This window comes from Cynoglossus semilaevis, chromosome 20 (genome assembly GCF_000523025.1).
Source record: "Cynoglossus semilaevis isolate Cse_v1.0 chromosome 20, Cse_v1.0, whole genome shotgun sequence".
Lineage (NCBI taxonomy): Eukaryota > Metazoa > Chordata > Actinopteri > Pleuronectiformes > Cynoglossidae > Cynoglossus > Cynoglossus semilaevis.
The window spans coordinates 12,107,666-12,133,039 of NC_024326.1; the positions used below are offsets into that span (position 1 = coordinate 12,107,666).

General features: G+C 42.5%; 2 protein-coding genes and 1 long non-coding RNA gene across 7 annotated transcripts in view; 1 reads left to right on the top strand and 2 right to left on the bottom strand.

Moving 5' to 3' along the window:
- Positions 1-774: 774 nt before the first annotated feature.
- LOC103396632 (ADAMTS-like protein 2) lies at positions 775-11,039 on the top strand. 2 transcript variants are annotated; one of them, XM_017042233.2, is made up of 19 exons: positions 775-1,020; positions 3,963-4,066; positions 5,365-5,437; positions 5,551-5,683; positions 5,766-5,911; positions 6,142-6,265; positions 6,474-6,554; positions 6,934-7,109; positions 7,214-7,646; positions 7,720-7,785; positions 7,943-8,159; positions 8,351-8,451; positions 8,587-8,713; positions 8,899-9,112; positions 9,231-9,386; positions 9,460-9,630; positions 9,803-9,979; positions 10,147-10,300; positions 10,645-11,039. In XM_017042233.2, exons 1-19 carry the CDS (start codon positions 919-921, stop codon positions 10,788-10,790), a joined length of 2,901 nt encoding a protein of 966 aa, XP_016897722.1. In that variant the 5' UTR covers positions 775-918; the 3' UTR covers positions 10,791-11,039. The 2 variants fall into 2 exon arrangements, with proteins under 2 accessions (XP_016897722.1, XP_008333008.1); XM_008334786.3 differs by having other exon boundaries at positions 776-1,020; positions 5,581-5,683.
- On the bottom strand, positions 3,841-13,180 carry LOC107990144 (uncharacterized). 3 transcript variants are annotated; one of them, XR_003053056.1, is made up of 6 exons: positions 12,498-13,180; positions 12,132-12,380; positions 11,183-11,321; positions 8,881-9,034; positions 6,136-6,232; positions 3,841-4,018 (listed from the first exon to the last, which is right to left on the bottom strand). It is a non-coding gene; the product is annotated as an uncharacterized LOC107990144 (long non-coding RNA). The 3 variants fall into 3 exon arrangements; XR_001761698.2 differs by having other exon boundaries at positions 6,123-6,232; XR_003053057.1 differs by lacking the exons at positions 3,841-4,018; positions 6,136-6,232; positions 8,881-9,034 and having other exon boundaries at positions 11,039-11,321.
- Positions 13,181-13,855: 675 nt separating this feature from the next.
- Positions 13,856-25,374, bottom strand: part of agla (amylo-alpha-1, 6-glucosidase, 4-alpha-glucanotransferase a) — a 15,110-nt gene continuing 3,591 nt past the window's right edge. Inside the window, exons 4-35 of one of the 2 annotated variants that reach the window (XM_008334787.3) lie at positions 25,171-25,340; positions 24,846-25,049; positions 24,262-24,443; positions 24,026-24,137; positions 23,617-23,743; positions 23,053-23,155; positions 22,477-22,574; positions 22,215-22,354; positions 21,864-22,051; positions 20,934-21,057; positions 20,618-20,781; positions 20,214-20,315; positions 19,956-20,111; positions 19,657-19,807; positions 19,326-19,450; positions 19,119-19,231; positions 18,877-19,011; positions 18,637-18,767; positions 18,364-18,500; positions 18,109-18,242; positions 17,817-17,992; positions 17,504-17,606; positions 17,253-17,376; positions 17,058-17,159; positions 16,681-16,792; positions 16,461-16,596; positions 16,203-16,315; positions 15,900-16,111; positions 15,684-15,781; positions 15,412-15,499; positions 15,180-15,313; positions 13,856-15,091 (exon numbers count right to left, since the gene is read on the bottom strand). In XM_008334787.3, the coding sequence (XP_008333009.1) occupies positions 14,974-15,091; positions 15,180-15,313; positions 15,412-15,499; positions 15,684-15,781; positions 15,900-16,111; positions 16,203-16,315; positions 16,461-16,596; positions 16,681-16,792; positions 17,058-17,159; positions 17,253-17,376; positions 17,504-17,606; positions 17,817-17,992; positions 18,109-18,242; positions 18,364-18,500; positions 18,637-18,767; positions 18,877-19,011; positions 19,119-19,231; positions 19,326-19,450; positions 19,657-19,807; positions 19,956-20,111; positions 20,214-20,315; positions 20,618-20,781; positions 20,934-21,057; positions 21,864-22,051; positions 22,215-22,354; positions 22,477-22,574; positions 23,053-23,155; positions 23,617-23,743; positions 24,026-24,137; positions 24,262-24,443; positions 24,846-25,049; positions 25,171-25,340 (4,312 nt within the window). In that variant the 3' untranslated portion in view covers positions 13,856-14,973. Of the gene's footprint in view, positions 15,092-15,179; positions 15,314-15,411; positions 15,500-15,683; positions 15,782-15,899; positions 16,112-16,202; positions 16,316-16,460; positions 16,597-16,680; positions 16,793-17,057; positions 17,160-17,252; positions 17,377-17,503; positions 17,607-17,816; positions 17,993-18,108; positions 18,243-18,363; positions 18,501-18,636; positions 18,768-18,876; positions 19,012-19,118; positions 19,232-19,325; positions 19,451-19,656; positions 19,808-19,955; positions 20,112-20,213; positions 20,316-20,617; positions 20,782-20,933; positions 21,058-21,323; positions 21,448-21,863; positions 22,052-22,214; positions 22,355-22,476; positions 22,575-23,052; positions 23,156-23,616; positions 23,744-24,025; positions 24,138-24,261; positions 24,444-24,845; positions 25,050-25,170; positions 25,341-25,374 lie in introns of both variants that reach the window. The other variant, XM_008334789.3, reaches the window with a different exon arrangement.

Here is a 25,374-nt window from a genome sequence, read left to right on the forward strand (position 1 = left end):
GAGGAACAGCTAAGGTATGTAATATGTTTGAGAAGGAGCTGCCAAGAAGAAGGGACAGAGAAAGGTCTTAGAGCATATCATTTGAATAAAGTGTTAAAACCGCTACTTTCTTAATGCATACTAACTTAAAAAGGGGAATCGATCGGTCTGGTATTTTTGGTATTAAGATTAGGGAAATTTGAAAAAAAAAAGAATTGATAACAGGTTGAATGCAAAATAAGTAGAAGAAAATATCTCTCTGCAGTAAGATAATAACAGTACTTACAAAAGATGTACTTGAAAGTGATTAAAATCATTGTATATCTAATTAAAGATGTGAGAAGCTCTTCATAATTTGCAAATATGATGCTTTTGAATGCAGATTAAACATATTTTTTGGTTTTAATTGTTAGAAATAATGATAATAATAAGAACTTACACCACTAGAGGTCAACATACTACAGGTTGGGAAGTATTATTAGTTTCTTATTTATCATAACTCATGCATGCAAGGGATAAGGTTGATTGAACACTAAATTTGAGTTCAAATGGTTGCCTGTCTATTTATGTGGCCCTGCAATAAATAAATATTTAATAATATAGTTATAATCCACCTTATAACACATTCATTAGTATGTAAAATAATAAATATAATCTTTTAGGGGTAAAATATTTAAAAATCCGCATGTTCATTATCTATGCACGCAATGTGATAATTTTCTGCTACGGTTGGTCTGCTGCACATGAAGGCCAGTGGGGGCAGGGAGGAGGGGGGGTCGAGTAGGTGTGCGTGGATCTCTGAACAGGCCGAGGCGTGGTTACGACAGAAGGGGGTCGGAGTGGGTGGAAGAGGGCGGACAAGGAGAAGGAGCGGGAGGAGGAGGAGAGGGGAGCGGTGGAAATGGGGGGATAGTTGCTGGTCGATGACATGAATGAACCATGTTCGGTAACGGAGGCTCAGCTCTCCCGGTCTGCTTCTTCCTGCCCCTGCTGCTGCTGCTCCTCCCGCTGCTGCCGCTGAACAAAGCCTGGCCCTCCAAGGTAAATAGCTCCCCGTGTGGCCGTTTGTCTGTGTGGAAGAGTTCACCTCCACGGTAAAGTCACCGTGTTCAGCCGAAGTTCTGAAGGAGGGGGGAGGACCTGGTGTTCTGCTACCATGTAGTGCGGTTACTTCAGTGTGTCACTATGTTGATGCTCCCTTGCTGCTCGTATTTTTACACACTGGCCGCGCTCTTCTCCACATTCAATGAACCCACATGGTGGAGACGAGTTTGTTTTATGTTTAAATCTGGCCTTAAACTTAAAGCCTGGACACAAAGCTGATGTGACTGATAGTGTTATATGTTGGGGTACGTTTGTCACCGTTGTCTTCGACGAACTGTCGTGCAAAGTTAGGACTTGGTTTTAGTTTGTGTTGTGCACATACGTTTTATTTTTTATTTTTTTAACTTAATCCAACATCCTGCATTAACAGTGCTTAGCTAAGGTTATATATATTTTATGTTTTTCTCCTGCTGTCCGAATGAATGGGACTCGATGCAGGATCTCTTACCTAAACCGTCTGCAAATAAACTTCGTCACGACCTGTGGAAGAAGTAGGCAGTCCAGCGTGTGTTTACATGAGGCAATAATAATACAGGAAGTAAGTCACTAATGGAAGCGGTAACTCCGGGGGTATTACCGTGTCATTTATAGTATATACAAGCACGTTTTAAAAACAGGTCTAAAACGATTACAATACCCTTAAGTAAAATTAAAAAAAAAAAAAAATTTACAAAAAACTTGATATTAGGCTATAACTTTACTGCAGGACACACTTCAGTTTAGAGAGAAATCTCATAGAAACCTGTCTAATAGCACAGGAAAATTGTTCAATAAATGTATTGTCAGATATAACTTCATTGTAAAGACCATATGAAAATAAGTGTATTATATGTGTGTGTTTAAAAAAAAGAAACTAAAAAGTTCAAGGGTTTGCTGCAATGGCATTAACCACAGGGATTATACTTAACTTCAGTTTATGTTTATGGTTTTGTTCTTATACACATGTCAGCCACACTATTTAATTAGGTCCAACCGCATACACTAAATGCATATGGTTTGTGTTGTGCAGTCAGGCACTAACATTTAGCTCTGTGATGCAACTGCAGCTAAAACCAGGCCTTGTGTTCATGTTAGTAATCTTTTTTATCACCCTCAGGTATACGTACATAAAAGGTCCTGATGTTGTAGTCAGTATTTGATGCATAAATGTAAATAAATATAAAGTACAATTTCTTTTATTATTTTGGTCCAGAATTTGACAAACCCACTATGCTTCGTAAAAAATGCAATAAAAACGTAACATCTATCAATCGTTATTATTCACACCAGAAGTGGACGCTTTGGTGTGAATTCACCCCAGGTGATCTGACAAAACCTGAAATATTTTTTCAGTTTTGTTTTTTTTTAACATTATTAGGTCACATCATGTTCAGTCCAGTTGGCTGCACTAATACTGTGCTGCCTTTCCAACTAATAGTTTTTATGTGTTAGAAGACAACATGGTGAGAGCCAGATGCCAGCTAAGTCAGGGTGACTTGAGGTTTCATGGTTAAAACTCTAAACAGATGAAGTTCCAAAGACTGAGCATGCAATTGTTTGCAGACGCCGGCATTTACACTCCTTTTTCCTAATATTAAACACCACTCAGTAACTTGTGTGTCTGTGTAAGAACTACCCATTCATACCACATGCCAAATGGGAGCAAACATGCCCCAGATTTACTTTATTTTTTTATTTAATAATTCGGTCCGTTCTTTCTTCTTTTTTTTTTCCCGAAAAAATTTAAGTCTACTTCAAAGAGTCCTTTAGATGTAAAGCTGGATCAAGCAGAAGTAAAATAGTGAGAAATGTACGAAACAACTGGCATGTCATCACATAAATCTACTGTTCAACAACAAGGCTAAAACAGCCCTTCCTCATTACTCTGCCTTTAAGTGCAGACCTAATGTGCCAGCAGCAGTGAAGTAATGCCTTCTATTCACATGGTTGTTTTTATTTTAACTAATCTGTTTTGTTTTTTTCTTGTGTCATTTTTCCCCTCTGGGGAGCATGTTCTGTGGTCAAATTAATCAATGTTTTGACTTGTTTCGGAAAAAAAGTGTCCTTAGAAATGTGCTAATGATGAACACAGTGATTCAGTGGGATTTGGGATCTGCGTTAATATTATTTAGGCATCAAATTTAGGGTTATTTTTGAATTTCAGACACAGAGACTGTATGCTCCCCTCCAGACAATATCTTTACATCTTAGGCAATACCAGCCAAGAGTCAATAATACAGCAATAGAAGAACATTTTTAGAGCGTATTCAAAGTTCAACTTCATTGTCTATTTTTTTATGTAACTAATTTGTGCAGTATGATCCAGATCACAGCTTCAGGGCCAAAAACAAATAATACTTCTTTTATCAGAGGTGTGAATTCATTCCGCACATTTTGATATGCAACACGTGGGGTTATCAAGTTATATGACGTGCCCTAGAAGGAGAGTACAAGCATGTGTAGCAAGAACAGATGTTTATACTATACAGTACTTCTGAGGGTTCGTAGAATACTAGAAAAAAAAAGAGCTAAACATTTCAGCTGCAGCTTTGCAGTTCTTTTGAATCGAACCAAACGTGCCTCTTGTGGAGACAATGCCAGAAACATGTAGTAACATTTTAATAAGTTGCACAATTACAATATTGGACGAGATTTTAGAAATTCCACTTGTGTCTGTGGTAAAGTCTGTTTGTAATTCAGCATTAATAAAAATTAAAAAAATAAAAAAGAAGCTAAAAATGTGGTATGTTATGACCCAGGTTTTTCTTTAGCTAAAAAAAAATAAAAAAAAAGAAGCTAAAAACGTGGTGTTATGACCCAGGTTTTTCTTTAGCTAAAATCGATGTTATTGTTCAGGTTGTTCTTTTCTGGCTCTGGTTCTGTCTGTGTTTCTCTCCCAGGAGGAGGTCTTTCAGTGGTGGGGGGAGTGGTCCAGTTGGTCCTCTTGTTCGCGGAGCTGTGGAGGAGGAGTGAGGAGTCAGGAAAGACACTGTCTCATACAGAGGTATAGTGGTTTGGTGGGGATGTCCTTATATAGTTAGCATCTGCTGCTAATTTTCTGTCCCTTCGTTTCATCTGAAACTGCATCTTCAACACCTTCCTCGCTTTTAACTGACTTCAATCTTCTCTGAAGCTTTTAACTAATTCTGATTAGAACCACAAATGTGTTTATTTGCCCATAATCATTCCTCTCATGTCCAGCCGATCAAATAAGGTCATTTTGAACCCAAACATTTCTGTTTTTTCCACGTGTTGTTTAAAAAAATAGTTAATTTATTTAACTAGACACTAGTGTGCACTATGTACACGGCGTGTACGACAGAAGAAAGACGACTACTTCCAGGATTAGAGTAGGTAGTGTTGACACAGTGTGTGTTTGTAGTCTTTGCGACCTTTGACCTGCTCCTGTCAGACTTGCGGAAGTTTCTGTCAACCAAGATTAATTCGCTTACTGTTAGGGCTGTGTCTCCCCTTTCTTTCCTCTTTCTTTGTTCCTGTCCTCTTCATGTTTCCGAACGCCGTCCCTACTTAATCCTAAACCCTTTTTTTTCCCCCACAATTTCCCGACTCATCATTTCCATTTTCTTTCTTCTGAAGTAACTCGACTACTTCTTTCCCTCTTCCCTTCACTCTCCTCCCTTCATCACCTTCTACCAATTAGGTGTTACACTTTGGCATGGTGACCTCCAGCTGACCTTTTCCGGCAGCCTCTCACACTTGACTATTTTAAACAGCGCAAAAGAATGGTACTAACGAAACAGGGGCATAAATAGCTGAGGTGGGGCGGGTATGTGTGTTATGTGCTGGTTAGGGTAGGGGGTCAACATTGTAATGAAAGACAGATGCATTAGCTCTGTGGTGAATTTTGTAGGACCACAACACGTACAAAGAGATTTAGGATCACGTTGGATATACAGTACTCTGCTGGTGAAGTGATGGAGATACAGAGCGGAAATAACTTTTACTAAATTTCCTCAACAAGGAGTTAAAATTAAAATGAATATCAAAATGATTTAGCACCTGTTACATTGATGACTCTATGGCTCAGTGTTCCAGGATTTAAAGGCTGAAGTCAGACCTACTACTACTGGATGATGCACTAGTACCATTATTGGTATTGGGTTGAGCTTGAACCTCACTAAACTAAACTTTAAAGTTTTACCTTCAGTTTTTAAATCGATTCTTTTCTCCTCTGTGCCTCACTGAGACAACAGAACTGAATCCAATGTATCGATTCTTTTCTCCTCTCTGCCTCACTGAGACAACAGAACTGAATCCTTCACTCTGACCTCTCTGTTCTAGGCTGTCGACTACACAGAACAACATTTCTTTTTGCGTCGGCTCTTCAAAACAGTACCAGCTCTGTCCAGACCAGGTATGGTGCAAAGTGGAGATGACGGTGACAAAAAAGATTAAGATTTGTGTAGTAATCCCTCCCATTTCAATCAACTTGAAAAAAGGTTGTGTTTGATTGGTTGCATTAACCAGGTCCCGTCTGTGGGGTCTGTTGTCTTACAGCCCTGCCCCAGTCCTCACGTTAGCTTCAAACAGCACCAGTGTTCCCAGTTTAACTCCAAAGCCTTTGGAAGAAGATACTACCAGTGGGTTCCTCTCTACCCAGGTCGGTTTAACCTTCATGTCTCTGTCCAATCACGTGGAAGCTGTTGTATGTTCACAGTAAAAATCATTCCTCTCATGTCCAGCCGATTACATTAGCATCTCCAATAAGCCATGTGACCTACAATGTACCACCATCAATGGAGAGCGTCAGCTTCTGGTACCTGCTCACGATGGTACATTCTGCCACGACACAAAATACCATGGAGTCTGTATCGAAGGAATCTGTCAGGTAAATCAATACCGATACAGGCCTGGTAATATATAATATAATATATATATATAATATATATATACTTAAATATATATTAATATTTATTTATCTGTACAAACCACTGTGTGAGTATGAGATTAATTAAATGAGCTGCAATGCTGCCATCTAGTGAACTTCACTTTAATTAAAGTGACTTTTTTAATTAAATTAAAAATTATAATTTTTTGACCTCTGTTTCTCACCTGCAGCCTGTAGGTTGCGACGGTGAGCTCTTCAGCAGCAGGAGAGTGGACAGATGTGGAGTATGCGGAGGCAACGGGGCGTCATGCCAACGTGTCTCTGGATCATACAAGAAGGCACTCACACAGTTAGGTAACACACACACAAACACATGCAGAAATATTCACGTCAAATGCATCAGTTTTTACTGTAGACTTTAAACACAGTGTAATGAAGGTAAATGGTTCTCATTGCTTGAAAAGTCTGTCAGATTTATGTTACAGGTGTTTTATGTTTATTTCCGTTAGCTCAGATCACACTACTGTCCCTTTGGTTTAACGCTGTGTTTTTGTGCCATCAGGTTACGTGTTCATCACCAACATCCCAGCTGAAGCCACTGACATTCAAATTATAGAGAGGCACAAGACTGAGAACATCTTGGGTGAGAACCTCCAACTTCTTTAAGGTCAATACAATATGTATGAAATCAATACATGTAAACACTGAACCCAGTGAAGCTAAAGTCAAAATATAGAAATGCACTCACCCTTTATTTAGCTATTTTAGCAAATCTAGGAGCTTTCAAATGATGAATACACAAAGTGTAGTACGAGTCGGGACTATACCAGTAGCTGCAAGTGTTCCTGTTGGTACCATTTTTTTATCAGTTCACTAAAAAGAATCTGTAGGCACTGACTACAAGATGCTAACTCAGTTTTGTCAGGAAGGTCAGGTGTAAAAACCCACTGCATGAAACTGTAGCACACATCTCCACTGAGGTTCTGAGCTGCTCTTAGGATAACTCTCATTCTCATTTCTAGCCCTTTCAGATGAGGCTGGTCACTTCTTCTTCAACGGGAACACCGTGTTTGACAATCCTCAGAACTTTCACGTGGCAGGGACCGTATTTAAATACAGACGTCCCAGCAACGTCTTGTCTGACGGGCTTGAATACATCATAGCACAGGGACCGACGCTGCACGGCCTCAATGTCATGGTAACACATCCTGTCATCACTCACACGTGCTCTACCAACAACTCTGACAAACTCTGTTTGTTTGTGTGACTTTGAAAGCTCTGCCATGGTTTCTGTGTACGCAGTATTACAACCTGAATGGAAAACTCCCACACATCACCTATGAATACACCGTGCCCCTCCAGTCTTATGATGTCACAGCCGAGGAGGTCCTCTCCATAAACCCGGACCGCCCCAGCCTTAACTTCACCCACAACGAGCTACGGGAAGAAGACACCAGAGGGGGTGAGGTGAGGCTGTCAAACCACAGCGCGGGGAGCGTGACGTCGCTCTATAAGTACAGCACTGAGATGCTGACGGAGGAGCAGTCACATGACCAGCTGCAGCAAGAAAAGTTCGAGGACAAGGGCGACAAGGAAGACGTTTGGAAAATCATCACGCCCACCCCGACGCCACTGGTGGCAATGTTGGTGCACAGAGCAGCTGATGTGGCAGGTCGTGTGTTCAGCCACAGTGATGTGGAAGAAGAGCAGGGACCTCCCGCTCCATCTGGCTACCGTAAGTCACAGAATTAATGGGTATGTAAATTTAAAAGTGAGTGTATTGTCCTAAAAAAAGTCTGTTTCTCCAGGGAGCTCGTCTAACTCCATCGAACCTCCAGCTGCTGGCGACAACACTGTGCACCTCCCTTTTCCAGGCAGGACACACAAGTGAACATCATTTGTCTAAAACTCCCGTCTGACTTTGTCCTTTACACTATTTGTTGTATTCAATTGTAACGTCCCACATGTTGGAGCCTGAACTTTCATTTGAATTGATTATCTATTCCTGATTATCCTTCTGTCCATCCACAGGGAGTCAGAGTGTCCTGCCTGAAGAGGAGCCTTATCTCCTCCTGGAGGAGCTCCAATACAACCAGACACACTCGCTCACGCAGTCAAACACATACTCTGTGCATCACACACTGGTTGAACCACACTCACCAGAAACACCGGCGGACACTCCGACACACGCTGCTGCTGTGGTGAAGGTGCAGCAGGTGTCTGCAGTGGAGGCAGCGAACACAGAAAGGTAACCAGCTGCTCACTACCGCCCCCTGTTACCACCAGCTAATACCAAGTTAAATATTGTACTAGTTTATAATATATTCATGTTTTTTTATGTGAAATGTTCAAAAATTCAAAATGTTAAAAAAAAAAACATAATAGTAGATTAAGTTTAAAAATTTAATTTAAATAGTTCTTTCTTCTGTCTCTTCCTAGCAATGACTTTGACGTGGGTCTGGACCAGGATGTCAGTCTGGCTGACATGTATCGCTGGAAGGTTTCTGCCTATGCTCCCTGCAGCTCCACCTGTACTACAGGTACCTTTATACAGTTATTACGGTATTTTGACAAAAGTTTGGTAGAACTAAAGACTATTTTTGAGAAGGACACAGTCTCGAAGGAGTTGAATTACAGAGGAATTGTGTGTTTATATGTGTGTGTGTGTTTACAAGGCATCACCACTAGTTACGCCCTGTGTGTTCGTTACGATGGAAGTGAAGTGGACGACAGTTACTGTGACTCTCTGACCAGACCAGAGCCCACACACGAGTTCTGCACTGGAAAAGAATGTCCTCCCCGGTACGTCCTCATTCTCACCGTCTGACACGAGGTGCAAAACTTCAGCAAAATAAATGGACTAACAAACAAACTCCAGATGTTTTCTGGAGTTGTACGTTTATCTTTGTAATGACTGAAAGACCTTTACAGGAGGTAGAGGTCATAGAGTGTTACTGATGACTGCCTACCTCACCACTGTGCCACAGGTGGGAGACCAGTGGGTGGAGCGACTGTTCTCGGACCTGCGGTGAGGGTGTTCAGTACCGTACCGTACGCTGCTGGAAGATGCTGTCGCCAGGTCTGGATTCCTCTGTCTATGACTCCCTGTGTCTGTCACATGACCTGCACAAACCAGCAAACAGAAAGGTGTGTCATGGTCAGAGCTGTGGACCACAGTGGGAGGTGTCTGAGTGGTCAGAGGTAAATACTGCAGTAAATATACACACACACATCTGTTATACTTGAAATACTGTAATTAAAACAATCAAGGTGGTAATAAACTGATGTACATATGTGTGTGTGTGTGTGTGTGTGAAAGTGCTCGGCTCGCTGCGGTTCTCGAGGTGTTCGAACCCGAGAGGTTCGCTGCTCCATCGAGATGAGACTGTGCAACCAGACGTCAAAACCGGCAGAAAGTCAGGAGTGCGAGGGTCCACCGTGTGACAGACGATGGACAGTTTCTGACTGGGGTCCTGTGAGTTCACTGACACACACACACACACACGTGCAGACTGACACACACTCTGACACTGTAACTTCTGCCTCAGTGTTCAGGTGTGTGCGGCGAGGGGAGGATGGTACGTGCTGTGACCTGTCGGTCGTCAGGTGGGGTGGTGATGTCAGAGGAGCAGTGCGACCAATCGCTCCGTCCATTAGCCGTCTATCCCTGTGGTGATAAAAACTGTGCCCCGCATTGGGTGGGGCAGGAATGGCAGCAGGTTAGTGACGCTCATCTTGGAGACTTGGCTCCTCAAAACTGTGGTTCTCAAATGGGGGTACGTGTGCCCTTAAAGGTACTTAAATACACAAGTACAGGATATATATAAATGGAAGTTCTAAATAAATTGATTAGTTAAGAACTTGAATAATATGCAGGTTTTTTTTTTTTAGTGTAACGCCAGCTGTGGTCGAGGCACCCGGCAGCGTCAGGTGGTTTGCGCGGGTCTGGAAGACGGTGTGTTTAAAGAGTTTCCAGAGAGCAGCTGTGATCAGAATAACAAGCCAGAGATCAGCTCCCCCTGCTTCCAGAGGCCCTGCTCCAAATGGTTTACCACGTCCTGGTCCCAGGTAATATTCCCTCTGTCAGTCTGTGTCTACCATTACACTTTTGGGAAGTATTTACAGCTTAAAGACACTTTTTCTTGCCAAACTCTTCATGTCAAACACATGGCTCATCATCAGTAAATTATCTGGAGAAAAAAAATAATTTCCATTTCCTCCTCCTCCCCCCTCAGTGCAGTAAGTCCTGTGGGAGCGGTGTCCAGGTTCGAGAAGTCAAGTGTTACCAGGGGGAAGAGCTGGTAACCAGGGGCCACAGCTGCGACTCAGCCCTCAAGCCAGAAGCGAGACAGAGCTGTGAGATCCAGAGCTGTCCAACAGAGGCCACAGGTAAATAAACAAACCTCCATGTTGCAGCAGATGCAGCTTCAACTCATTAACAGAAAATTAACTGCGTCAGAGTGCCACTGTGTTTCTGCAGTACACAGATGTACACACATGGGGCAACAAACTGCAATACTGCTTCTCACAATTAATTCATTACAGCCGCCCCAGAAATATACTATTAATTAATTAAATTAAAATTCCCCCAATCTAAACATTAAAATCATAGATAAAAACAAATATATTGATAATATAAAATAATAATAATTAAGAAAACATTTATATTATTGTTAGAAAAATGGGTAAAAGTGGGCTTCGTAAGTGTTATGTCCTTGTGTTCTTATGTCCAGCAGTGGCAGCTCCTGCAGCATCAGTAGCAGTCGACGACGCCTGCCAGGACAAACCCACAGCTAACTGTGCGTTGGTCCTGAAGGTGAAGCTCTGCTCCCACTGGTACTACAGAAAGGCCTGCTGTCAGTCCTGCAAGGCACCGTGACCCTGAAGAGGCCGCTGTGACATCACCCTTCCAACCACGCCCTCCTCACCAAACATTGGTACCAACAGTTACACTACATTCTCTTTGGTGCTACACCAACGCCTGCTGCTAGCATTCTATGGCCGATGGACCATAAAATTGACCATATAACAGTTGGCCTGTCACTACTGTCAAAGGTCAGTCTGTGGTCATTGTCTCTTACTGTCTAAATTATCATCTGCTCATTAAAATAATGTTTTTTTTGTTTGTTTTTTTTACAAAGTAGCCTGATTATAACATAAAACACTGTCATCTAATGATTTGTGCTGAAAAAAACTGTTGAATAGAAAGTAGTCAACACTTTGACCCGACACAGCTCCATGATCGTATGGAACCTGTCAAAATAAACCAACCTTATAGTTGTCTTTTGATTGGCCCATGTTGAACGGAGGGGTTGACCAAAGGACACGGAGTCTCACTCACTGGATGATACAGTGAATTTAAGCACAAACTATTGAGCAGCTCCAGCTTTATCAAAACGGTCAAATCCACCTGCAAAAACAATAAACAGTTCCCATCAGATTAAAAGTGTTATGTAGAGAAAAGGAAAATGTGACTATTGTTTGTGGTTGAATATACCTGTGTGTTGCAAGTATCGATGCTAAAACCAGGTAATGTTTATTCAAGTGAATAAATGTCATTGGTGAAAATACTTGAAGTTTTTTTTGTTGTTGTAATTTTCCAAGACAGATAAGGTGTGAGTGTTTCCAACTGATAATATTCAATTAATATAAAAGTTAATATAAAAAATAAAATAAAAAGTCATTATTGTTCTGGAAGCACCAGATTAACTATTGCCACAAACAGGACCAGTTTCCCTCTTGGTTCCCACATGGTTACATGAAATGGGATCCCAGTGGAAGGGTCTGTGACGACGTGAGCAGATCACATCCACGAGTGCACACTAATGACTGTAGTGGTGTGAACGTACACCACTGCACATCCAGGCCGACAGACAGGAGCTGATGTTTTTGTGAGCAGGGAAAAAAGACAACAACTCCACACTGAAGGTAAGCACACGTTTTTACCACCGGTGGAATGAAAGTTATGGCTGCTCAGCGTAAATGTTCCTAAGGGCTGCATGTATGGATATTAGCATGCAAGTATTTGTAGCAAAATAGAATAAGAAATAGAAAATAATGTGTGACCAGCTAAAGTCCTTACCACTGGGCAATAACTGAGTAAAAGCTGTTAATTAAAATATCTACAAGTAATAATTATCCTTTTTTTCATCTTTCATCCTGGTTATAATCCTGATGATCTGACATGTAAAACAAAACAAAAAAGGGTTTTTGTTCCTACCCGAGCATTTGGTGGTCTTGGCTGCCACAGCACACACACACACACACTTGTCATCTCTCGTCTCTTCCAGATGTCTCCATCACTCTGTGTGCCTCTGTTAACAGTCGTCTGTGCGTTCTCTGTGGAACTGTGCCTGTGCTTCCCCAACGGCTCTGTGGCATTCTCCTGTGGCAACATGATGCCTGAACACCCGCCCTTTACCCCCTCCACCAGCAGTCCTCCATTTAGGCTGTCCACCTCCAGCACCACCTACAAGCCAGGCAAAGTCATCACAGGTCATCACCTAACACTCAGATTAATGGCACAGATTAACCTTTATTATTATTATTATTATTATTATTATTATTATTAATAGTGTCACCTGACCTGCTTTTGTCTTTGCAGTCACAGTGGAGGTGCTGAAGAGCAGCAGTGTGGAGTTCCAGGGTTTCCTCCTACAGGCCAGGAGCAGACAGGAAAACAGTACAGTTGCTTTAAACCCTAACTGTGTTTTAACCTTCATTCCACTAGAGGGTGGTCAAGTATCACGTACAAAGTACATGTACCATAATTCAAGAACAAAATTATATGGTGCTCCGGAAACAAATAAAAACAACAATAACAGCAGCAACAGTAACAAATCATCTTAAAGCAACATAAATTAAAAAAAAAACCCAGAAGCATTACTTAGAGTAATGGCATAAAACGAATTTCCGCGTCTTTTATCTCAATATTAAAAAAGAAATTAAAATAAGTTCAGTATGGGATCATTAAAAGTTTAATCATTGCTGATAATTTATGTACATTTCTGTGTCCCTGTTTTCAGCTTTGCTGTTTCCTGTGGGGAAGTTTACGAACATCGACACCTCCAAGTTTACTGCTCTGCACTGTAAAAACCAGCAGGTGTGTTTTTATATTGTCGGGTAGTTAAATATATACAATACGTAAATAGGAGGAAAACAAATTACCTGTCTGGGGAACATAAAATGGGTTATTTTAGGGAAATTGTTGACAAACTTATTTAAAAATCAATCTCCCATTTGTGTTATGTTTTACAGAATTCAACAGTGAGTCAATAACAAGTTTAGACAAAGTCCTCGTTGTTTTACAGAATTCAACAGTGAGTCAAGCATCAAGTGTAAAGCAGAAGAAGGTGGATCTGAGCTGGCAGGCCCCCAGTAACACCAACTATGGAGACGTATATTTCAGGTAAACAAGGACAGAAACACAGAGAGTGAGGGAGAGAGGGAGATAGATATAAAAGGTCTCTAAAATTGTTTTTTTTACTCTGCAGTGCCACTCTGGTCCAGGACTACACCACCTTCTGGGTTCAGCTGAACAGCAGCTCTGTGAGGCTGGACACCAGTGCTGCAGCTGGAGTGAGTACTGACCAACTTTATTACTCACTGATTCTAAGACAAAACACAGATCTGTGATGTGTTTCTGTGACGTTCCTCCGGTTCCTTCCTCGTTCTGCACAAAGGTAACATGTTTCTCTCTTTCTTCAGGTGAGCTCCTCTTTGGGTCTGGTTTTAATCACCCTGCTGAGTCTGAGTGGATCTAACTGATGACTGTAAATCACCAAACCATTTCACAGTACAGCCTGACCGCCCAGAGTGATGTGAAAGATGTATAACAGATGTAGCAAGATATTAAAAATAAAAAAATATTTGTCGAAAGAATAGAAAGAATTGAATCGTAGTCACTAGTGGCATGGACTTGAAGACAGCAGGTTCGTACTGTTATTTCTTTTACAAATACTATGTTTATTGCTCGGTGTTTTTGGAAAAGCAGTTTTTCACAATTACTGTTCTGTCACACGTACCGTTAAACATGCAAAGTTGTCTCTGATCAGGAACCAACTCATGTTGAAATGCCTTTGTAATGGTATTTTGAGCATGTGAAGACACAACAGGCGAGTCTAGTAAATGTTGAACAACTTACAAAAACTACCATAAGACAACAGGTTCTGTTAATACTGGTGTTCTGTCATCAAGGAAAGTTCAATCTTTTTTTAAAGTGTGGTTCTATGAGGCTTTGCTTTTTTGTCAACTCTAATAATGCAACACGGGAAACACAGAGAACCAACCCAGACAAGGACACCTGCACTTAGACTGTAGGTCTATCACATTCCTGTAACTCAAAGAAATATATAAAAAGGTTTCCCTTTACACTACTGGACATTTTCCATAAATGTGTAGCTGTTCTGTGAGATCGAAGTCACCATAGTAGCTGAAAAATAGCAAGAAAATCAATGTGAGAAGACGATATGTAGTGTATAGCCATGTGCTAAATCTCAAAGCTATCTATTTGTTTGGTAATATATTTGGCCTCTATGTCTTTAAGGTGCATTAATTTCTTTTAAGAAATAAAAAGATTCAACAGTTACATCTCTGGATTTCTTGTCGTCAAGTCACAAAAGGTTGTTATTTCCCTAACAGAAAACTAAAGACACAAAACCATTGGTTGTCGTAACAGTAACGTCCATTAGGACCAGATTGCTGTCAGATATTGATATGGGTTAAAGGTTTTTTCATATTTTGCATCCCTAGCTCTGGGGCGTGCAGGTGAACAGCACATTCAGCACCAGCTACATCTTAGGTTTCATGGTATTTCAACCAGATGCCTTCAAAGAAAAGCTGGTTCTCTGTGATGGCAGCATTAACAGTGAAGGCAGTGACGTACAGATAACATGGATCACAACTTCTCTCCAGAAGTTCATCACATTCAGTGCATTATTTTCAAACTGTACATGAAGGCAGCAACAACACTACACAGTTATTGGAAGAGATGTCACACGTCACAGAGGTCACAGAGGGCGACCTGCTGTGACATCACAGGGCGGAGGGATGGGGGGGGGGATTCAGAGGTCGTAGAGAACCTCCAGCACCGTGGCCAGAGACCAGGCCTGTGTCTCACAGCTGAACGAGCAGTACTGGCCGTTCTCGTTGGTCAGTTCAGGCAGACCCCTCCAAGGAGACCTGAGAAAGGAGTGGCCCAGGTGACAAGTGAGGACCCGGAGTCAAACACAGACAGGAGGAGACGGAGGTTAACAGGTGAGGGTCTTACCGCTCCAGATGGGTGTAATGTTTGGACAAAACATTTTTCACCATGGTGACAGTTTCAGCATAGGTTTTCTCTCCCAGCTTTTTGGCAAAGCTCAGTTTTGCACGAAGGAAGTATCCGACCGGCCACAGCCACTCCTGAAGTGCACACACACAGAAAGTAACCAAAAATTCTTGCCTGTTCTAGAAGAACTGTAAAATCAGTTTCTCCCATCCTCAGTGTTGCCGTCACTCACCGGGCCTTGATGGTAGTTAAAACCTTTTGCCAGGTTGTAGTTGTCGTTGTCCAGTGCATTGTCATAGACACCACAGTACACCATATCACTGATGACAGACAGAAACACTGACAGTGAGTGCCACAGATGAAAACTCTTCAATGCGTAAATCTGGTTATACTACGCTGTCAAACAGATAGTAGCCTTTTTTCTTCATGTAAATATTACATACAGAAACCAGGTGAACTCTCTCTCTCTGTGTGTGTGTGTGTGTGTGTAAGAGAGTGAGTTACTCAGGGTCGAGGGTCTTCATTCCCAGTGGTCCGAGAAGTTTCTTCTCAGCCACATCCAGAGCTTTCCATGCTCTCTCCACAGTGAAGAGTTCAGGAGCCTTCAAAAACACATGGTGCCATGAAGCAGCCAATCAGAGCGAGGTGATGTAACGAAGCAGTCAGAGAAAAAAAAACATCACGTCATCGAGGTCAAAGAATGTGTGTTCTCAAACCTACCACAACCATGGCGATAGTGAAGTTAGGTCTCAGCTGATAATCACACCAGGGACTGGAGGCCCCGTAGCTGTCCTTATAGATGCCTCTTTTATGGACCAGCTCAGGGTGTTTCTCATTAGGGTCCTCGGGGTCTCCAGACACCCAGAAACCTGCCTCAAAGGCCTTCTGCAGCTGCTGGTTCCACTGGGAGTACAAGACCAACCGTTCTTTACCTGCAACACAGAGAACACCTAAGGTCACCACAGGAACACGTCAGTCTTTACACACAAGTGTGTGTGTGTGTGTGGGTGTGTGTGTGTGTACCGTCTATTTGCATGTTAGCGCCCTCATATGGAAAGAGTCCTTTGGCACGAAGCTCCACAACCCAGCGCACTGCTGATTTACTGAGACCAACTATCTCCACAGCAGCGCCATCTCTGTCCACACACAGACATTCACCAAACAAACGTTGAGTTAATGAGTAAATGAATAAACCTTAGGTCACCAACTTAAAGCAAATTGTAAAGATTTAAAGCTCTGATTATGTATAAAAATCACCGACAGGCCTCATCAAAATGTTACCTGGGAGTAGCAGGCATGCCTTTGTTCCTGGCTCTGTCGCTCTCTCCCATCTTGTCCATCCATGTGCCACAGTTAAAACGGTTTCCTCCACTGACGAAGCCTGTCGCTGGATCCACTTTAACAAATACGTTAAAGCCTGAAACAGAGGGCAGTCGTCATGTTATCGGGGGGTTGTTCTGCAGTTACCCTCTATGACAAACACAGACAGACTGAGTCTGACCTTCATCCTTCATGTGCATGTCTATCTTCGGTCCAGCATTTCTCTCTCTGAAAGAAATCCCCTGCAGGTGGCGCTGCAGAGCCTCCTGGATAACGTCATATAAGGGCTGCTCCTGTGTGCACAGAGATATGCAGACACATAGATGTAGGTCAGTGATCCCCAACATTTTACTGTTACTGCAGACCGGTAATATCGTTGAAGGATCAATACATCTTTAAAATAAAACATCTTTTTTTACTTTATTCTGTTAGTATCTGAGACATGTTGTTTTGAAACATGACCTGCGGACAGGTGGTTTAGAACACCTGAGTTAGAGTATGTAGAAACTCACGTATGTATAAGTGCACGTGTGTGTGTGTGTGTGCGTGTGTACGTACCACCTCTCCAGATTTGCGTGGTTCACAGTCATCGGTGGGGTACATGCGAGTGACTGGACACCGGAGGATTTCGTGTCCGTTGGGAACGTGGTTAACGTAGTCCTAAACACAAACAAGAAAAGACTTCAAATTAATGCCATGCTCATTAAAAAAGAAACTTTTTTTTTTGGGACCGTGACCTCAGCCTATCAGTACCTGAATGCACTGCAGCCACCACCACACAGCATCACGACAGTTGTATCTGGCACAGATACCTTCTCCCAGCAGATTGGGGATCAAACCATGACGCAAAGTCCCAGCAAAGGCCAGGATGATGTTGCTGTAGGAGGAATGGTCCGGAACAGTCAGTCAAACACAGACATCTTGAATAAAAGATTTTTTTAAAGCAGCAGCCAAACCCGATCAAGAAGTAGAAGTAAAGATACGACATAAAAACACACACACACCGAGCCTCAGTGTGTCTCCCAGTCAGCATCATGAGTCCTCTGAGAGCAATAAAAGTGTCTCTGCCCCAGCAGCGGAAAATCCCAGCAGAGAAATGAGGAAGTCCTGAAAAAACACGAGAGACATCACTTAGTTACTCTGAACTGATACTACTGACTCCTACTACTACAACTATTACTTTCAAAATATTGTCTGGGTATAGTTTATACTGATTATGATCTGTCAATAACAGTGATATAAAATTTGATTATTTTTCTCATATATATATAGTAATTACTGATAATAATTTAATACTATAATGTGTTGATGGACGACCTGCAGCCAGTGAGACACAGCACTGCTCCTTTTCGCCTGTGGTTGGACTGATGCGATAGGGGACACCGTCTAATTTTGCAGAGATTGGAGGAAGAACAGGATGGCGTCCAACGCCACTCATCTGGAGTGAACCCAGGGCCAGGTGTCGCACAAAGGAGGAGCCGTCCTGGACAAAACTGCAAAGACAGGTAAAAAATGTCCAGACAAAGACACTAGATGTTACTCAGACCTTTTATACACAGTATATATATTAAATATTTTTGTTTGGTTTTTTTAATGAGTGACATGGTACCTGGACATTAGCTTGAATGTGGCGTCCAGTGCTGTGGTGTACGTTGAGACGAGGATAGCATCAAAGTAACAGGGGATGAGGTACCGTGGGATGTGTTTCAAGTATTTAAACATAGCCACCAACCACTGACCCACCTGCAAGGAAAGAGTCAGATTTACTTTCACCATCAAGTGGAATGTTTTCATCTGGTTTGAGTTTTTCTTCACTGAGAAATGTGTCGAAGCAAAGACTACCCTCCCGCCCCCAAAGCCTCACTTGTGCCAGTGGTCCCTCTTTGTGAATCAGTCTGTCGGAGACAAAGTCTATCAGCCAGTCTCCTTGTCTGAGGTTAGCACACACAGGATGACCCAGGTCATTGTTAGGTCGGATGTCAGCCAACACTGACATCAAGCCTGGAGGAAGTGACAACAAACGTTACATGTACACACATTATATTTTTGTGTGAAATATGCCTGAACAGAAACATTGTCTTAGACAATATTTTAAATTCATAATTTGCGTCAGGGTTGCGTCAGGGTTGGTCTCTACCTTGTAGTCCAGCATATTTAAGAGTCTCCCAGCCTGGAATACTGTAGCAGCCGCCGCCATCTTCCTGTTCTTCGGTGTCACAGCGAAAGAGCAGATAATTCAGGTCTGCCAGTGTCAGTTTAGACATGAATCTGAGAAACACAATGAAAAAAAACTTCTTTTATTTAAATAGTTAAGATGGAATCACAGTAAATGTCAGTGACTGTAAGCAGTTACTGTTACTAACACAGGTGAACTCACGCTGCCAGAGGCTTCTGCAGAGCTTCTGGTGGGTTTTCGTCTACTGTGCTTCCTTTCCTGTACTTAGGGCTGAACTGGGACAGATAATACCTCAGCACACCCACCATCTTCTGAGCTGTGGGGTCCAAACTGATCCTGTGAGGATGATAGTGAGGGAGGCAGAGAGTTTAAAATGAAGTACAAATTCACTGGGTTATTCTCAGCCTTTCCTGTTTGTTTGTTTGTGTGTGTGTGTGTGTTACCTGAATGATATGACGCTGCCTGGCGTCAGCTTCTGAAAGGTAATTTCCTGCACAAACTCAGATCGACCTTTAGATGTCACCCCTGCCTGCTTGACCACGGTGCTCTGCTCGATCTAAAAAACCAAATGTTTTTCTCTTTTACTTTTTTATTCTTTTATTTTTAAAAATAATGCTGTGGATGTCAGTAAAGTTCACAGAGGTGTTCACCGGTATGTGTTCCTTTATTTCCACAGTGTATCCTGGCAGACCGTTGATGTAGGTGTCACTCTTCTTATAGCCCCCAGCCCCAGTCTCCACCATCCTGGCCTCCAGCACCACCTCCTCTATTTTTCCTGCAGTGACAGAAAGAAACTCAGTCAACAGCTCTATTACTCCTCTTTCGTGATAAGTAAGAATGTCCGATATTAACTTTTTCCAAACACTTAATTTCCTGGTAATATTTATCTATTTATATCCGATATTACAACCCTAGTTGTTAGGGTTTGACAATTCACACTGTAACCGTACCGACTGTTGGCAAATGCAGTGATGTCATTACCTGGTATGAACATGGGCGGGGCGTTGTTGTCATAATGGTGGGTTTTGGGGTCCCAGAAGGCCGTCCTAGAAACGGTCACCACAGACTGGTGTGTACTGGGACAGTGTCGAGTCACCGCGACGATGTCTTTATCCACTTGGTCGACGTAAACCTGATGAGAAATTAAAGCCGACCTGACGTCCTGTGTAGTACAATACTGCACATACTTGAAAAAAAAAATACTGAATGTGATATAAATGCAGGCTTTTCAAGAATAACACTTTAGGTCAGGTGATAATCTAATCTAATCTGTGATTCACCTGCAGGAATCCCTGTGTAGCCAGTTCTTGGTGCAGCTTGTTCAGAGCTAATTTTCCAGCAATGATGCCACTACGAGGTCCAACCTCACCAATGGAGGTGGGGGATGCTGAGGGGTTCCACTTAGGATAAACACGCTCCTCCTTCACCACAGAGATCTACACACACACACACACACAAAACAGTGTGTTTTAATCTGTCAGCTGTGTTTATGCTGTTTGTTTAGGTGCTGTTTGTGTGAACGTGTGTTTGTGCGTTACCTGATGTGGCACCAACTCGTCGTACCCTCTGGTGGAGCCAATTGCGCAGCAGGCCATGGAGACAATAGCAGAACTGGGCAGAGAGTCCAAAGCTGAGCGCAGCTGTGAGTCACACACACACACACACACACACAGATATATTTCTTGGTTTAAACACACATGAAAAGGTAAAGAGGTAGATCATAGCAAAAGTAACTGAGGCTGGAGTGTGCCATGTAGTGGTTTAACTGAAATGCTGTACCAATATTCAACAGACCAGATTACAAACCAAACAGGCCAACATTTAGCCTGCGAGCCATAGTTTTCCTATGCCTATGCTCCAATAAGTTTACAGCACAAGTGATCCTCTTTGTTTCTGGCTGATTTTTGAGAATCGACCATGAAGTTAGTATCGTCCAACTCACCTGTATGGGACACTCATTGTCATGTGTTACATCAAGGAACATGGCATGGGCTATGGAGGGCATCAGTGGGCGGAGACTCGGCTGAACAAAGGCTCCGACAGGTTCTCCTCCGTAGCGATAGACGAGTCGACCCTCCTCGTGACTGTCTCCAGCTGACATGGCCTCTGAGAACCGATGGTTTTTAGAGTGGAAGGAGAAGTTGGTGAAATTTAGGAACAGCAGAGGGCACTGTGTCAAAACATTCACAAATCCAAGCATCACAGCAAACAACAGTCTGATACTATAGATCTAAGTGACATAGATACTAATTAGGTACCTCTAATCAGTGACGTGATGCCTAGCCTGGTAACGAAGATGTTATCCAGGTCCTCACTGCCGGTAAACAGCTCAGCCGCCACATACAGGTTAGGACACACTGTTCTGGCCATGTCCAGCATATACTGTCAGTTACAGCAAGGCAACATGCAACAACCGAAGGATCAGAGTAGTGGAGAGGGAGAGCGTAGAAATCATGCACAGAAAAAAGATGAAACAGAGCAAGAAAGGGAGTGGAAGTAGGAGGGCACCGACAGCGGTGAGAAAGGAAAACACACACCGTGCAGTTGAACATTAGAAAGGAGGATAAAAAAAGGCAAATATGCAGGAAAAGAGGAACAAAAAAGAGACAGAACAACAACAGAAGTTAGTTCAGGCCAGGGGTTCGTACCTCGTATGAGGCTGCTAATTCCCAGCCGGTTTACAAACACATTGTCAATGAGCTCGCTGCCAGTAAACAATTCAGCTATTACATACAGATTGGGTCTGACTGCTCTGGCTGCATCTAGCATCGCCTGGACAGGACAATACAAGGACAGTACAGACATGGAGAGAAGAAGAAGACGATGCAGTCACTGTGGAACAGTCTTCATTGGGATTCTGGACTAGTCCTTCAGAGCATTTGTTTTTGTGTCTATGTGTCTAAACTAAGGGAAATGTCTTCTGTGGATGTTCATCAACCTCCCTCCCTCATTATACATACATATATAAATAGAGATATATAAATATATATGATATATTAAATTTCATTAATCTCATATATGAATGAGATTAATGAAATGAGCTACAATGCTGCCATCTAGCGACTGCAAGTTTCACTTTAATATAGAGCATGATATTAATAATTCAGAATAACTTGCTTATCTTTACACTTAAACATTTTTATATTGTTTTAAGTTATTAAAAGACATATAGAAGGATGCCTGTGTACCTCGGCGACGTGTAGCGGAGTAGAGTGGCAGTTGTCCAGTCGGACTCCATGAAAATACGTGGCTGTGATTTCAGTGTATTTTTTCATGTGAGCCCACAGATATGGACAGTCCTCAGGGCCGCTGCCGTAGCGCAGCTTCACACTGTCACCCCAGCAGATGAGCTCTCGGCGCAGGTACACATTGGAACCTGCACATACAGTAAGTCAGAGATGCTCTGGTCAAGTTTCATTTGCGTGAAAGGAGGAAACGTAGGGTGGGTAGCAACTTCTTAATCACTTATATTGAAGACTAAATATTTAAGGTTTTTCATTCAACATGTTCCTGCAGCTGGAGAACTTTTCTGGATCTACCTCGCTCTGCAAAGTTGCGCAGTGGATCGTCACCCATCACCCAACCATTGTGGGCAAGGAAGTGACACATCTTGTCTGGTTGGTCAAGCAGCTTCATTTCTTGCTCCAGAGTCATGTCCTTGTACGGGAAGGTGAAATACCTACAAAAAATTAAATAATAGAGGAGAGATGAGAGAAGAATCGAGTTACAAACAGCATTTTCATGTTATATACAGTAGAATCATGTTGAATATTTTCTCTGAACCAATTTTAAAAGAGTTACCTGGTAACCAGTGGGTTCTTCCTGTTAACTGGACCTAGCTTTGGGCCATGATCGGCCAAACGCTCGTACAATACATTTCCCACCATGCAGTTGGCAGCCTGGAATTAAAGAGGACAGAATAAAGGGCATTGTAAGAAACAAAAATGTGAGAATACATTAATGGCCAATTATAGAATAAAGGAAAAGAGTTGAAAGTTTTTTTAGTAGTAAAACAGTTCGGGGAAACATGATACTGGTCATGTGACATTTTGACATTCAACCTCTTGGTTAAACAGGATACTGGTGACATTTTGACATTCAACCTCTTGGTCATGTCTATCGTGTGTGTTCATGTGACTCCTAACACATCGGCCCAGAACCTGATCTGGTCTGCAGACATCGTAAATGCTTCACATAAAGATGCCCAACAGTCATTAAAAGCAACACTAAGGTCATACTATACTATAAACACCAGTGTCCAATCATAAAGTAACTGCAATAAACACATTGTCTGAAATAACACATTGTCCTTTCAGTATCAGTACAAATGCCTTCTCACAGCACGTTGTACCACGTCCAGTACCCACTGAGTTTTACCTGATCCTGGTGCGTCTGAACTATGTGGTTCTGCTCTTCGTTCAGCTGCTCCAGTTTGTTTTTCAGCCAACCGCAGCATTCCTCGATGTGCTGAGGGGAGGAGCTAGAGACAGAGATGGGAGAGGAGGGAGACAGCACTCTGTCAGTGCATGGATATATGTTGACACAATATACATGACTGGACCACAGAAATAGTCTGGTCTCATATTCCCAGGGTGTCAGAGCAGACAAATCTAGTTAACTGTCCAACATCGACTATCTGATGACTCAAACCAACACCTCAGACTTTTTTTGCTGACTCTGCTGTTTGAAATATGACAATATTTACTGGATTTCAAGGGAAAATAAATGACAAACCACTGATATAATTCCCCACTGTGGTACAACAGAGAAAATATTTCAACTGAAATTCCTATGCTTTGCTGCACCGCCCCTGCAAAAAGTCCATGACCCTTAGAGATGACACGCCCCCTACTTTAGGAAACACTAATTTACTCTTTAATGTTTTATTTGCCTACCTTACATCAACATTTCATGAAATTGCAATCACAGTAAAAGCCAGACCTGTGGGGGACAAATGTCTCCAGGGCAGAGTCCATGTCCACTGTGTTGCCATAGCGACGGTACTCTGGATCCTGGATGATCTTTAGGCCTTTCTTTCCTCCTGTTTTCTTGTGGTCTGGCTTTGTGCCTAAATATGAGAGAGAGATGTCAAACAAAATTTACAGTTAGGTTTACATTTCCCACACATTGTTTTAAACATGGTATGTTTATTTATAAAGAGAACTCTGTGTTAACTCTGCAGACAGATGACTTTTACTGCAGTAAAAATGATCCTGACAGTCAGTCATGTGTACTCTTCCAGCAGAATAAAATCTAACCACTGACGTGTTCCTGTATGTCCTGTGTTGTTTTAGTTTAAGTCTCCTTCATCGTTAAGGTTGACTGAAACCAGATGCATTGACGTCCATACCATTCTGTAACAGGATTCTGAACTGCTCCACGGCACTGCTCACTTTGACCTGGAAAAACTCCCAAAGTTTGATTTGAGGAAAGATGTCCTGCCACAGCACACTGCGGATGGCCTGCAGAGACACAGACAGAGACACAGACAGAGACACAGACAGAGATATTATTATATTGACTGTATTGTTTATAGTGTCCGTATGTGCCTGTGAAGGTGTGGGGGATTCCTGCATGTGCGCTCACATTGAGATGACTGTCACTGGTGATGTCAGCAGGGAGTCCTTTAGCAGCGTAGCGTCCCTCGGCAACCCTGGTGGTCAGATGCCAGAGAGCTCTGTCTAAGACCCAGGCTGGACGCAGGTGGGGGGAGTTGATCAGGTTGTATCCACACTCAGGATGTTCTTTGATCCACACGCTGTTAGCAGCTGTGAACGACATTAAATTATTAATATTATGTATATAAACATATACACAGTATATGTACACATACATGGACATACTGTTTTGTCTAACACACTAAATGAGGCTCAGGTTTGTCCTTAACCTTTAAACCAGGCTCGTTTTACTGTGTTGACCTTTTCTGAGGGGGCACAGGCAAACAGAACAGGGTAAAGTGCTGCGTGTCCACAGCAGGCACACAGTCCACATCCAGACTGCAGCTGGTGTGTTGGTTTGTTCAGGAATCAGTCACATTTAAAAAAAAAAATTAAACAAAAAAAGCTCTCACATGCAGCTAAACTTCAGGAAAGTTCTTGCACTGCGTCTCTGTTATTGTACACGTGTGTGTGTGTGTGTAATGAGAAGACATGCATCGGCGTGACACTGACCAGTGTGATTGTACACCACGTCAGTGATACACAGCATGTTCCATTCTGTCCTCATCTTCTCCACCAGCGCCCCGACATCCTCCCAGGTGTAGCACTTCCCCTTGGGGCTGAAGTCTGGACTGAAGGTGAGCTGGTCTGCTAAGGAGTAACAGGATCTGGATTCTCCCAGAGTCTGAAGAGGGGTCAAGTGTATCATTGTGTAGCCTGAAGTAAAACAAGGATGAGAGTGTTGTTAAGACCTAAGAGTAATAAAATGAGACGCTAAGGAGTGGACAAATAAATAATGTTGTTAAATGTATTTAAATATACAAGCAGAAACACACACCTGACTCCTTGGCCACTCTCAGTCTTGCCTCCCAGTCATCCAAGTGTCCCAGACATTTGGCCAGGTAGGTCTGAATGGTGATGCAGTCCAACGGCAGGACATGGTTGTCTGGTCCAACACGAAGGACAGGGTCAACCACAAAGTATCCTCCTCCTGACCGGTCGGTGTTTCTGTCATTAAAACACTTCATATCAGGACATTTCA

What these genes read in the sequence shown, in the direction of transcription:
- LOC103396632 (XM_017042233.2), top strand. Translation starts at nt 919, where the DNA reads ATGTTCGGTAACGGAGGCTCAGCTCTCCCGGTCTGCTTCTTCCTGCCC. An exon ending in ACCAGCTCTGTCCAGACCAG is followed by an intron (nt 5,438 to 5,550) that starts GTATGGTGCAAA and finishes TGCATTAACCAG; the next exon opens with GTCCCGTCTGTGGGGTCTGT. An exon ending in GTATCGAAGGAATCTGTCAG is followed by an intron (nt 5,912 to 6,141) that starts GTAAATCAATAC and finishes TCTCACCTGCAG; the next exon opens with CCTGTAGGTTGCGACGGTGA.